This window comes from Eretmochelys imbricata, chromosome 11, assembly GCF_965152235.1.
Source record: "Eretmochelys imbricata isolate rEreImb1 chromosome 11, rEreImb1.hap1, whole genome shotgun sequence".
Lineage (NCBI taxonomy): Eukaryota > Metazoa > Chordata > Testudines > Cheloniidae > Eretmochelys > Eretmochelys imbricata.
The window spans coordinates 13,231,350-13,245,179 of NC_135582.1; the positions used below are offsets into that span (position 1 = coordinate 13,231,350).

The 13,830-nt window shown below is 39.0% G+C and overlaps 1 protein-coding gene across 2 annotated transcripts in view; it reads right to left on the minus strand.

Moving 5' to 3' along the window:
* Positions 1 to 13,830, minus strand: part of SNX4 (sorting nexin 4) — a 57,160-nt gene that overhangs the window by 15,156 nt on the left and 28,174 nt on the right. For both annotated transcript variants that reach the window (XM_077829427.1, XM_077829428.1), the window contains exons 6-9: positions 12,208 to 12,263; positions 5,520 to 5,592; positions 3,162 to 3,223; positions 987 to 1,052 (exon numbers count right to left, since the gene is read on the minus strand). In XM_077829427.1, the coding sequence (XP_077685553.1) occupies positions 987 to 1,052; positions 3,162 to 3,223; positions 5,520 to 5,592; positions 12,208 to 12,263 (257 nt within the window). The remainder of the gene's footprint in view (positions 1 to 986; positions 1,053 to 3,161; positions 3,224 to 5,519; positions 5,593 to 12,207; positions 12,264 to 13,830) is intronic.

The window sequence follows — 13,830 nt, forward strand, 5'->3', positions numbered from 1 at the left end:
TGGACAAGGGCATTAACTTACAATACAGATGTAAACTGGCATCATAAAATAGTATTACTGGCAACCTAAAAGTTTTCTCATGATTCACTTTTAAAATAAGATTATCTTTTCCAATTAAAAGAGAAAATAGTCTCCTAGTTCCATTTGCAAAGCCACAGAACTCCTGAATTGGTTAAACAACTACTCTACCAGTGATTATGATTTTGTCAAGTAGAAGGAACCAGACAGAGACTGAATAAAAATTTCTCTACTATGTTTATTATTGCATAAAAAGTAAAACTAGGCAAACAAAAAGAATTCCCTATTGCTGTAGTACAGATACTATAAGCAATCCGAAGCGCTAAACAGGTTATTTTTTATTTTGAGGGTTCTGTTCTCCTTGTTTCATGTACATAACCATCATTGAATCCAATGGAAGTTAAACTTACGTAGTAAGGGGCAAACAGATACCCTTGCTGTGCTCAGTAGTGATTCCTGGTTACAACCACTATTTATTTCAGGGTGGTATTTGAAATTATTTTGGACTCCACTAAATAAGCCTTGGGTGCTGAACAGTTAAAAAAAAAAGTTACTTAAACTTTTTGTTAAGTACAAATTAGTGTACCATCTACTGCATGGTGCAAAGCATTCCTGCCAAAAACAAATGGCTCTCATCAGGTCTACAGTACATTACAGTTTAATTCCACTAGTTTCTGGCATAGCAGCTTAAAAGAAAAGCTGGAAGAATTCCAAACACCTCTATAGTTTCAAAATAATAATAAAAAGTAACCCCTCTGACTCTCCTGAGGCCCTTTGAGCTACTTAATACAGTACACGGACTCTAAAAACAGCCCACATCCAAAAGTCAGTGAAATGTTGTGTACCCAATAGTAATATACCTCTCCCCCAAAGTTTTCTCAGTACATTTCTTATGGAATTCCCTGCCCCCCCTTAATATATGTGCATCTGGTATACATCAAACTATCAGATATTCACTCAGTACTTACACATCCATGTGATGGCCAGCACTCTGCAGCCCATCCCCCATCTCCTTTTCTATTGCACTCCATTCACTAGAGAAAAAAGCAAATCCAATGAGAAACAACATCACACATGAAGTTAAGGGAAGTTAATAATCAGCATCCTGTAAATAGTTTCTTTCCAGGTGATATTTGAATGGAAATTGCCTCAAAAGTTGTACCTAGCCAAACTGCTTTTCTACGTCTAAGCAGCAGCACTGAACACAATTTAATAGAGAGACAGTTTTAAAGCATTCTGGTCAGGAGTTGCCCCTGCTCCATCCCTCCCCAGACACAGACACACACACAAAGGGTTGTTGTTTTTTTAGTTCTAGTTCAAGAGGCAGGATGAAAAGAACCTTGTTTTAGTAGTGGAGGAGATTAAGAGAAATATTTTCTAACAGAATTGCAACACAAGGTTCGTTCCTTTGTGTGGACACTTTTAGCGCCACTATCTGCAATACAAATGGTCTGTAAAGCTATACTACAAAATCCCAATATGGGAATCCTGCTCTTTTTTTTAAACTAATCAGAGAATAATCATTATACACGAGCAACACATCATCAGACAGAAACCTGCCACATCATACACTGGAAAAACTGATGGATTTATAGCATTCACAGTAGACTGGAGTCTCACTTCTGAAATAAGACTCTCCAAACTGGATTTTTTTCTTAGGATCACTGTATATTGTTGACTATTTCTATAAATAGGTAAAAATCACTAAAGCGCCACTCCACTAAAGAAGCTTAGAGTTACCAAACAATCATATTTTATTTATATGGAGAGATAGATGAGATAAATGATTAAGTGAATGTCAGTTTATGGATAATGCAGCCACCAAAACTGGAGTGGAGATGGCAAGCACTTAGAAGTTCACCACAAGTAAATCACAGTTATGTATTAAACTCATTATCTCTTAACTCTGCACATGTTATTTGGTTTTATCTGTTATCCTAAAAATGTACCTCCTCCCCCATCTCTTAAATATAGAATGTACTTTTAGTTATCCTCCTCTTTGTGTAATTTGTGTCTAGTATTTATTGTTCTATACTTTACATACAATTTAAATAAATTCTACTCTGTTAATGTTGACATTTGTTTATCCTTGTGTTATTACAAAAATGCACCTAATTTAATTTAAAACCCCCAACCAGAAAGACATCTGCAATCCATTAACCTGGTGAATTAAATATAGCACTTGTACAGATTGTATAAGCAGAAGGTTCCCCTTAACCAGAAGTTAGATTCTTTAATTCTCCAGCGAAATAGAAAACTTGAGTATGCAACTCAGGCACATAAATCAAAAACTATTTGTTAATTCAACTTCTAAAACGTGTACTAGAATATACCTGAGAGACTGTTGATTTTTTAATGTATTGAAAGGATCGGGGTACCTTTCAGCACTACAGATACAAAGTAACAATTTATGAACTATATAAAATAAATTAATAGGAAGCATTCTGAAGGAACAAACGGTTTAGAACTACACCTCTACCCCAATATAACACGATCCAATATAACACGAATTCAGATATAACGCGGTAAAGCAAAAATGGTTTTCTGTCTTGTCTACAACATTGGTTATCAGACTGGGGGTCACAACCCGGTTATGTGGGGGATCGTGAGCCCCGACTCTGGCAGGGACGCGTGGCTGCGAGCCCCGACCCCGGGCTTGATGTGAAGGAGGACATCAGATGTGCCCTTTCTAAAGCGACACCAAGAATAAAACTTCTTGTGTCAAGTACTGTATTAATAACGGATATGCTCAAGGCCAAAGCAAGTTCAATATAACACAGTTTCACCTATAACGCGGTAAGATTTTTTGGCTCCCAAGGACCATGTTATATCGGGGTACACGTGTAATAAAAGAGACAATAATCATGAAGTTATATTAAAAATAAATAAATAAATAAAATAACTTCATCCAGTTCAAACTTAAAAAGTTCAGCAAAGGTAGAGAGATCTGTGTCAAATACAGCAACTTGTCAGTGTCTTAGTACTGAGCAGTGACACTTTCCAATGCACATATTTAGTAAAACAAAATATATCAAAGTTTACATTCCAAAAATAAGGATAAATAAGCTTCATCCATTACTTGCAAACTATCTAAGCTTCAGGAAACTAGATTATGTATTTTAAAAACCTGTTCTAATTCTTACCTGAACACTCTCCCATAATTCCCATGCACTTTGTATACACCATAGAGACGGTCTGCCACTCTCTAAAACAAACATTTGTAAGTCAGTTTTTTGGACAAGCCCATTTCTTTTATATGCGGTTTACTAGCTTCTTGTAAAACATACATATCTTCAACAAAGACTAATGTTTACTGATTAACCCTTCAGGTCTACAGCTGTAATTTCTCAACAGCAGTATACAAGATGAAAATGTTATTTTATAAAGGCTAAAGCATAGCTCTGACTTGTCTTTTAAGATCAACAGTATAACTTTTTTTTTTTAAATCAATGGCTTCAAACTATACTGAAAGTCACATTTAGACCATTCTATGTATGAGAATCTACAGAAATGCCCTCATACTGTCTATACATACAGTCAATCAGCCACTCTAGTTAGATCACCAACAACCGAGTTAACGTGAGGCGTGATTCATTTTACCTGTATAATGACGATGTAAGCGGACATCACACAGGGGGAATGTATGTGTGTGTCAGGGGGTTGGGAGAAGAGGGTGTATATGAAAATAGGAAGATAAAAATCTACACTTCAGTTCCGAGTTGTGGTTAAGCCTCTTCCTCTCTCTCACCCTGCATGGCCACTTCCCCATGCAGTCCTAACAAAGGGCTTAAAAATTAACTGCAAAGGAAAGCTGGATTTGTTCAGACAAAAGAAACTTCAAGGCTTTTCCACACAGGATGAAGAATCCGAAAAGGCACAAGCCTATTTTTTTCTTTGTAATACACTACTACAAAGAATGGGAAAGGAAGAGTCAACTCATCACAACACTTGTTGCTAACGCTAGAAATCAATTCATGCGTTCAGAGAATCAGAAACCTGCACATGCTACACTGTTGGTAACTATACAGTTATTGATCTTTCCCTCTACTTTACACTGAACTCTGAAGCACAACTTATTTTTGTCCTTCACAATTATTAAAGCACTGTTTGAGACGTCAGTGAGTTAAACAGAAGCTTTATAAAAGCCATAATTATTCATGTGTCAAAGAGGTAAAAAGGAAATAAGTTAGAACACTGTCATACAGCTCACACACACATGTACTGGCAGGAAGGCAAGTTACTGGAATACAAGCAATTAATCCTCTAAAGTGCCTCCACTCGACAGGGCAATCAATTACAATCCTCCCCTACAGCACACTTTCACCCAAAAGTAAACCCCTGTTGAACACACTAAGAACTAGTATCGTGCTCCCTGTTACCAGGGTTGTAATTTCCTATTTCCTTCTCTGTTTTGTATTTTTTAAGCTTGTGTTTTCAAGCCATAGTAGACAGCCATCCCGATTCCATGACATGTCCGTTCTAATCATTCTAAAGGACATTATTCATTATAGACTAGTCTGTAAGATGAAAAATGTTGTGGGGAACTTGCATAACTTGTGAATTCACACCACAAGCTCTAGAAAACACAATATTATATGTCTATGTTCCAGAAAACTTCATGCTATTCTAACTCCTTTTTGCCACGTGAGAGAAAGGCAGAATCCTGCTAACTGCACGGTGGTGATCCAACATTTTCTAGTTGATGTGGGCTTCTGGCCCCCTTGCTTCTTCCTCCAGTGGCAACACCTATGAAGGAGATGAAGTAATACTATTCTGCTCATCTCCCTTTCTTCTGAATTGTAATTGAAGATATGCATGTTACTCTCAGGTAACAGTCTACTTCACACTTCTCACTATTTCTGTGAAATATTCAACGTTATGCTGCAGATTTTGATAGAACATGCAACAAACTGGGGTCTACAAACACTCCAAATCACTACAGGTCTTGTCTATTACTTTGGGCGTGACACTGATGTATCAACTTTGAGTCCCAAGGTTCTATTGTCCCAGCTAAGCTCCAACCATCCCTCTTCCCAATTCCCCGAGTGACATTCATGGGGTTTTAAATTGCCAATATGATGATAGGTTACTGCATGTAAACTATTCTACAAGACAGAATAAAGCAATGAGCCAAACAACAGAATTATGAACGTTTGTGGAAGCATTTGTAAGCATTTTTTAGAAATTAGAAATTAGAAATCTGTGGTTTAAGTATGGTCTTTTTCCAGTGACTATCAAAACATGAATAATTCAGACTGGAGAACAATATTGGAGATAAACGTTTCACACTACATCACTCCAAGCACATTTAGAATTCCTTCCCCCAAAAGTGTATTGTTATAAAATAATCTCTCCCCCGCCCCAAAAAAAACACGGGACAGTACAACAAACCAATTTCAAGTGAAGAATAAATACATCCGTTTTCTCTATTGACTGAAGAAGAAATGCTATCTTATAAATATATTATACTATTTGTCAGGACACACATGGGAAATACTTACAGCTCTGACTCGCAGAAGGTGTGATATGACAGACTGCAGTTCATCGCTGTAGTGTTTTAGCTCAGTAAATCTCCTGGGAACAGGAAACAGATAGTACATCATTAGCTATCACAAAAGCAAGCTTTCATAAATTGTAAGATAGAGCAACAACACAACAGCTGGCGACACTGAGCTTGACTTATGTTAAAGTGGAATTAGCTGTGGATTCCTAGAAAATGACAACAGAATCAAACTCCTTTTTAGCAAAGAATTACACACATGCAAAACTACTGTACTTTTATACAATAACAGTAAAGGTTCAGATCAATTCATATGCCATAAATCTAAGAAATAAATATAAACAGCAGAGGTTTTTTTCTGAAAGACTGCTGTATCTGGTTTTTTTAAGAGCACTTATGAAGTGGAATGTTATTTGATAGATATGATCTAAAGAGCAGGAAGAAACTTTTCATTTAAAATCCCATTTGATGGGTTTTATGCTTACTAATGAAAAACTGTTTAAATTCTTTTGAAATTGATAAAATATTACCTGTACTTACAATGTGCCTTTCATGCAAGGATCTCGAACTTTAAAAAACATTAAATTAGCCTCAGAATACACCTAGGTGGTGTGTAAAATGGATATAATATCCATGGCTAAGCTGAACCCCAGAGCAGTTTGCTGACTTGCGAAAAGCCTCAAGAGGGGGTTATTTACTCCTGTGCAGATGCCCAGCTCAAGACCTATACACCATTTAAGACCAACTTAAACCCTATTTTGAAGCCTTAGATCGTGCAAAGGCATGCATATTATCCAGAGTGAAAGTAAAGAATAGGAACTCAAGAATTGACTAACTACTGAATGATAATCTGTCAATTACTATAGTGAAAAAAAATCCAGGCCAAGATTTTAAAAATAAACAAACAACAGATGCCTAAAGTTAGGCTTCTAAATTCTTAATTAGGCACCATATATAAGTGATCTGATTTCAGAAATGATTAGAACCCAGTAGGTCTCATTGGAAAAAAAGAAAAACAAACAAGCCACTTATTTAGGTGGCTAATTATGCATTTAAGAACCAAAATTTCAGCACCCATTTAAAAAAAACCCAAACTTTGCTTACACCACATGTTTCTAATATTTAGGAAATTGCGTCTCATGACATCCCATGACAGAAAAGGTCATTTATAGGCATTCTATGATTTCTATGCCTAAAGAGAGTTTTCCACAGAAATGTGTGGCATATTAGGGTTAAAGTGTACAGTTTCTTTCAAAACATTTAAAGACCAGCAGAGAAATTATAGCAGGAAACACAAATATAGCCGTTGGTGGATGTAGTGCAATCCTTTTACCTTACGTTTTATAAAATATATGCCAGCGCAGTGTGTCAGACAGCTTCAGACATGAATGGTGAAGATATCTCAAGTAAATCAAGTACATAAGAACAGCCATACTGAGTCAGAGCAAAGGTCCATCTAGCCCAGTATCCTGTCTTCCGACAGTGGCCAATGCCAGGTGCCCCAGAGGGAATTAAAAGAACAGGTAGTCATCCAAGCTTCTGGCAAACAGAGGCTAGGGACACCATCCCCGTCCATCCTGGCTAACAGCCATTAATGGACCCATCCTCCATGAATTTATCTCGTTCTTTTTTGAACCTTTTTATAGTCTTGGCCTTCACAATATCCTCTGACAAGGAGTTCCACAGGTTGACTGTGCATTATGTGAAGAAATACTTCCTTTTTTGTTTGTTAAACCTGCTGCCTATTAATTTCATTTGGTGACCCCCTAGTTCTTGTGTTATGAGGAGGAGTAAATTAACACTTCCTTATTTATTTTCTCCATACCAGTCGTGATTTTCTAGACCTCAATCATATCCCCACTTAGTCATCTCTTTTCCAAGCTGAAGAATCCCAGTCTTATTAATCTCTCCTCAGACGGAAGCTGTTCCATACCCCTAATCATTTTTGTTGCCCTTTTCTGAATCTTTTCCAATTCCAATATATCTTTTTTGAGATGGGGCAACCACATCTGCATGCAGTATTCAAGATGTGGGCGTACCATGGATTAATATAGAGGCAATATGATACTTTCTGTCTTATTATCTATCCCTTTCTTAATGATGTCCAACATTCTGTTCACTTTTTTGACTGCCGCTGCACAGTGAGTGGATGTTTTCAGAGAACTATCCACAATGACTCCAAGATTTCTTTCTTGAGTGGTAACAGCTAATTTAGACCCCATCATTTTATAATTATAGTTGGGATAATGTTTTCCAATGTGCATTACTTTGCATTTATCAAAACTGAATTTCATCTGCCATTTTGTTGCCCAGTCACCTAGTTTTGAGTGATCCTTTTGTAGCTCTTCGCTGTTTGCCTGGGACTTAACTAACTTGAGTAGTTTTGTATTGTAAGAACCTAATGCACAGCTACAGACTAGGGACCGAATGGCTAGGCAGCAGTTCTGCGGAAAAGGACCTAGGGGTTACAGTGGACAAGAAGCTGGATATGAGTCAACAGTGTGTCCTTGTTGCCAAGAAGGCCAATGGCATTTTGGGATGTATAAGTAGGGGCATTGCCAGCAGATTTAGGGACGTGATCGTCCCCCTCTATTCGACATTGGTGAGGCCTCATCTGGAGTACTGTGTCCAGTTTTGGGCCCCACACTACAAGAAGGATGTGGAAAAATTGGAGAGAGTCCAGCGAAGGGCAACAAAAATGATTAGGGGTCTGGAACACATGACTTATGAGGAGAGGCTGAGGGAACTGGGATTGTTTAGTCTGCAGAAGAGAAGAATGAGGGGGGATTCGATAGCTGCTTTCAACTACCTGAGAGGTGGTTCCAGAGAGGATCGTTCTAGACTATTCTCAGTGGTAGAAGAGGACAGGACAAGGAGTAATGGTCTCAAGTTGCAGCGGGGGAGGTTTAGGTTGGATATTAGGAAAAACTTCTTCACTAGGAGGGCGGTGAAACACTGGAATGCGTTACCTAGGGAGGTGGTAGAATCTCCTTCCTTAGAAGTTTTTAAGTTCAGGCTTGACAAAGCCCTGACTGAGATGATTTAATTGGGGATTGGTCCTGCTTTGAGCAGGGGGTTGGACTAGATGACCTCCTGAGGTCCCTTCCAACCCTGATATTCTATGATTCTATGTATCATCTGCAAATTTTGCCACCTCACTGTTTACACCTTTTTCCAGATCATTTATGAATATGTTGAATAAGACTGGGCCCAGTATAGAACTGTGGAGGATACCACTATTTACCTCTCTCCATTCTGAAAACTGACCATTTATTCCTCCCCTTGGTTTCCTAGTTTTAACCAGTTACCAATCCATGAGAGGACCTTCCGTCTTATCCCATGTCTAATCCCCTTATCCCTATTACGGCCGTGCCACTCTAGCATTTCTAGTGCAGCCAAACCTTTAGCAAAGTACGACTTTGAATGCAGATGAAAAGCAGGTAACTTGAGTCAGATTCTGCTGCTTTTACAGTCGCTTTTCAGACTAGAACCACATTTTAATAGAGATACTACCAAGTAAAAAGTCACTTCTGAATGAAAATACTTCACCTACTATTACTACTAGTCATACTTAAGTTTACTATTACAATACTATAACTACTGTAAATGAAAGACACCAGAGAATTTCTCCCTTTTATTTCCAATTATTTTGTGCATTTGACAGTGAAAGTTACTATAAGTATGGGCAATTTCCCCTTCACAAAACAATAGGGGAGTAAAAGGTATTTTTAAGAATAGGTATATAGGGCAAAAAGAAACCACAAATGGCATGGGGATTCAGGCTCAAGTATACTATTGAGAATCACACGAGTTCAGCTGCCATAAGCAGAATCTATTGTCTAATATGGCTCAGCCACAGTGAAATTTCCCAGATCCTTTTTATTCTGTTTAGGAAAGTAGCTAGCATGAGAATTGTTATCTAGTGGACTTTATGAAAAAGGAACAATGCACCACTGGGAAAGCAATTTTTGACTGGATTTGAAGTACAGAAGGAAGACAACAGGAGGTTTGCAACAAAACTGGATTAGAGAATTCCATGGAAATGTCACTGCAAATTTATTTTTGAGCAACAGAAGAGCACATTTTTATCACCACTGACCTCTTCAATAAAAACCACTCAGCCTACCAGAAGACTGGTTTTGGTTTTGTTCCAAACCAACTTCAGTAGTTAGACTTTTAAAATGCTATCCAACTTTTACGGTTGGTTTAAATTAAGGATTGAGAAACCTACCGATAACTTACTACCTCAGGAACTAAGCTGACTAGTCGAGCAAAAGATACTGGTGCTCCCACACTTCCAAAACCAACCTCCTAACTGCCAACCCACCCTTTGCTGTACAAATGAATAAAACAGACTGTGTATGTAATTATAACATTTCAATCAGCTATTTAATAAACTTGTAAAAATGTTACTTGCAATAAGAGCTAGTGGCACCACGGAATAGCAGGAAAAAAAGTGTCCAATATATTAGTTGTTGAATTTTCCCAATACCTATTGGATAATATATTTGTCAAATAGCATTTGGTCAGCCATTGAGCAGGCTGAATATCACAAGTATTTGGCAAATAAATTTGTTAAATATTGGTAACATCCCTAATATAACAAATTTGATAATTATTATTATCATTCAACAGACTCTATGCTACTCTTGCTTTTATTACACGTTCTTTCCATTCCTGTCTGTATTCTACTTTTTCTTTCCAAAACCAGATCATAATGCCTCTTTTTCTTAGCAGCATTTAGTATCAATTTCCTCATCTTACAGTCTTAGAAGGGACCATCAGATCATCTAGTCTGACTTCCCGTATACCACAGGCCACCAATATCACCTACCTCTCTCTTTTGCTTTCCCTTCCCCAACACTGTGTTCTTTCCTCCATGTCCCCTTTCCAAATCTCTCTCTACAAATGCTGCATTTCTCTTTTTTGTGTTACCTCAATTTCTCACTCCCATACTAAGGAGGCTGGTAAAATTTCCAAGCCCTAAAAACAAGAGGACTAACACTACTACTCACAGACTAATAAAAAAAAGATTTTGGGGAGGGGAAGATAATATCCAAACAAGGGCCCAATTCCACTTTCAGATGCTGGAAAAGGGGAAGGTGTCATCTCTTGACACGGCTTCAGAATTCCATCCTTCAGATTCTAATAGATTTTAAGTAGTCTCTTGGTTCCCTCTGTCCAGTGTCAGACTACCCTGGGTGCTGCAGGAATGTCTGCTACTTTACCCCACTCCCACTCTCCTAGGGGCTTCAGAGAGAATATCCTGTATCAGTGATTCCAAATGTTCTACTGAGGGGACGCACCAACTGCATTTTGTCTTTTTGTTGTTGTTGTTACTCACCATTACATATATGCACCCTCCACCCTGGCACCACAACCCTAATCCTAGCTCACTGAGAAGGCTGGGGGGGGGGGGGGGGAGGAATTGGAGAGCGAGCCTACCTGCAGCAGCTGCTTCTGTCTCATGGGGCTGGGCCCAGCTCCTCACTCCAAGTGTTGCAACCTGGTGCACATGGTCTCAGCACCACTGCAGTTTGGGGCAGCCCAAACGTGAGTGGCACTGAACCCATGTGAGCCAGGTCGCAATACCTAGAGCAGGGAGACAGGCCCAGCCCAATGGGAAAGGTGTCGCCGCTGTGGGGTGAATGCAGAGCAGGCTACTTCTCCAACACCACACTCCCCACTCATCTGTGGCTTCCTTTCCACACCAGCTGGGAGAAGTGTATGTTTGCCGAGGCCAGGGCGCAGCAATGGGTTAATCCAGCCCTGAACACAGTGAACCGTCCATAGGTGCCAACTCTGTGGGCACCCGGAGCACCCACAGAAAAAATTAGTGGATGCTTTGCACCCACCGGCAGCCAGCACCTCCCATGATCAGCTGTTCTGCGGTGTGCAGGAGGAGCTGGAGGGTGGGGAGGAGCAGGGACGGGTGCGCTCGGGGGAGGGTGCAGAACTGGGTGGGAAGAGGCGGAGCGGGGGCAGAGAAGGGTCAGGGCCTAGAGGGAAAGGGTGGAGTGGGAGCAGGGCCTGGGGTTGAGCACCCCCAGAGATAGGAAGAAGCTGGCACCTCTGGAACCGTCTGACACTTTTCTGCGACCCACTGTTTGGAATACCACTGTCCTATACTATCCTCCTCCGGCCGAAATGAGGAGTGTCTGCTACTATATACTCCCCACACTTCAGCCTCTGTTAATGGGCCTCTTATCCAGCTAATAACTCCAGTGCCTGCCTCTACAGCTACCCACAGCTTCCCAAGACATGGTAGACTGAAACTGATCTGGTTTCCAATAATAGCTGTGAAAACTGGCAGCTTGGGAACTGCAGCACTGGCAAGTGCATATATTTGTGTGTGTGCACAAGAGAGATATTGGCTATGTATGCTTGCAGATTCAGGAAGGTACCACTGCACTAATTTGCGAAGGTTTCTTTGCAAACAAAGCCTAGATTTTTTTTCTGTTTTTGTAAATAAAAGCTTCGATTCTGCATAAGGTGATGGCATTTCCCTTAAGAGTTTCCTGCTCTCCCTGCGAACTGGGTTTTTCAAACCGCGTTTCACTGCCCCTTATTGAGTTTGTTAAGGAGGTTGAAAAAGTGTACAGATAGCATACATTCAGAAAGGAAAAATTACATAGATAGCATACACTGTCATTCGTAATTACAACTGTAACTAGTATGAAAAATCTTACCTGTCTGGGTTTTTCACTCTGAATGTTGCATTAAGAGCTTTTAACCTGGACTCTGCCTGAAAAAAAATAAAAGTGTTATAATGCAATTATATTTCAAAAACATCAAGCAACAATTTCTCTTTACTGGCAGCCACAGTAGAAAGCTGCAGTTTTCTGTCATAATACTTCATCAAAAATTTCAAACATATTGAACAAATCTGACAAGTGAGGGAGCTAATGTCAGTCTGCTTTTAGAGAAAAGGCTAGAAAACTAAACTGTTCTGTGAACTAGCATGTAAACAGTATCCAGTATCATTAAACTAGTATAATCATAAACCTCAGCAAAATATTCTTTTCTTAAAATGTTACACAAACCACAAAATTAAGATATATAACCCTACATTCTTTTCAGGTGATGCAAGTAGGCCTAAGGCTATATGGACAAATTTTTTTATACATTTTTCAAACCAAATAAAACCAATAGTGGAAATGAACTTTATATGCTCTGAATTACAAAAACAGTTCCCCAGTGGCATCAAACACAAACCTATTGTGTGCTCTCATTTTAAGAGTTACTGTAGAGGAAAACTATATTATATAAGAGCCAGCTTTTGATGCAGTGTTCTTTTTCAATAGATAGGAAACTGCTATACTGAATCACAAATTGGATCACTGGATTTTCTTCAGTAAAGAAATAATTGCTTTAATTAAACTTTCTGCTCTGTTTCTGAGAAAAATGTTATTCTACCAGTGCCTGCAACAGAAGTATGGAATTCCCAACACTAATTCTTGCTTTTGTGTTTTAAATGTTTTAAGAATTTAGTTAGAATTAATCAGTTTTTGTGTTTACTCTGCAAAAGAGCAACACATCTCCACTTATTTTATTTGTTTTACTGTAATACCTACATGTCCTGGTCATTGGGGCCTGAGTGTGCTAGACACTATACACACATAACAAAAAGTCAGTCCCTGCCTCAGATAGTAAGGCATGTCTACATGGAGACACTCAAGAAAATCAAGACAAATTAACTAAAGGTAAGAGGTCCTAAATTAGAGCACACGCAATCCCTGTGTGGATGCTCTCCTTCACAAGTTGCCGGAGTTCACTTTAGCTTAATCCTCCTTCAAATTAAAAGAGGTAGGTTTAAAAGAACCACGACTTCTGGTGCAAAAGGCTCAGTAAGAGTGATAATTCACAAGTGTGCCTTCTGACAGAAAGAGTTTTTAGCAATGATGTTTGCTATAGGAATAATATTTTATGCATCAATTGTAGCAAAGTCAGCAACTCTTAAGAGCAGTTTTAAAAAGTTGTTTAGCAACTGATTCCAGTAGAACCCAGTGCTCGCTTGGAGTTAAGAGTACACAGTTTCGCTTCATAAGCCTCTCCGTAAATTCTATTTATGAGATTGGCACCAGCACGAGACTGTTCTGCTTCCCATCACATTGTGTCCAAGCTGTACCGTGTTTGAATTTCACTGTAATATCCTTGACCCTGGGATCTCATCTCATGTTGGTAGGGTGCTGAATACAATTAAAAAGCAATTTTGCTATTGCGATTGGCATGACAGCTACTGATGAGCATTATACAAAAGTGTGGTCAAGGAATAAAAAGGAGTTACTTTCCAGCAGTAACTCTGCTTTTCC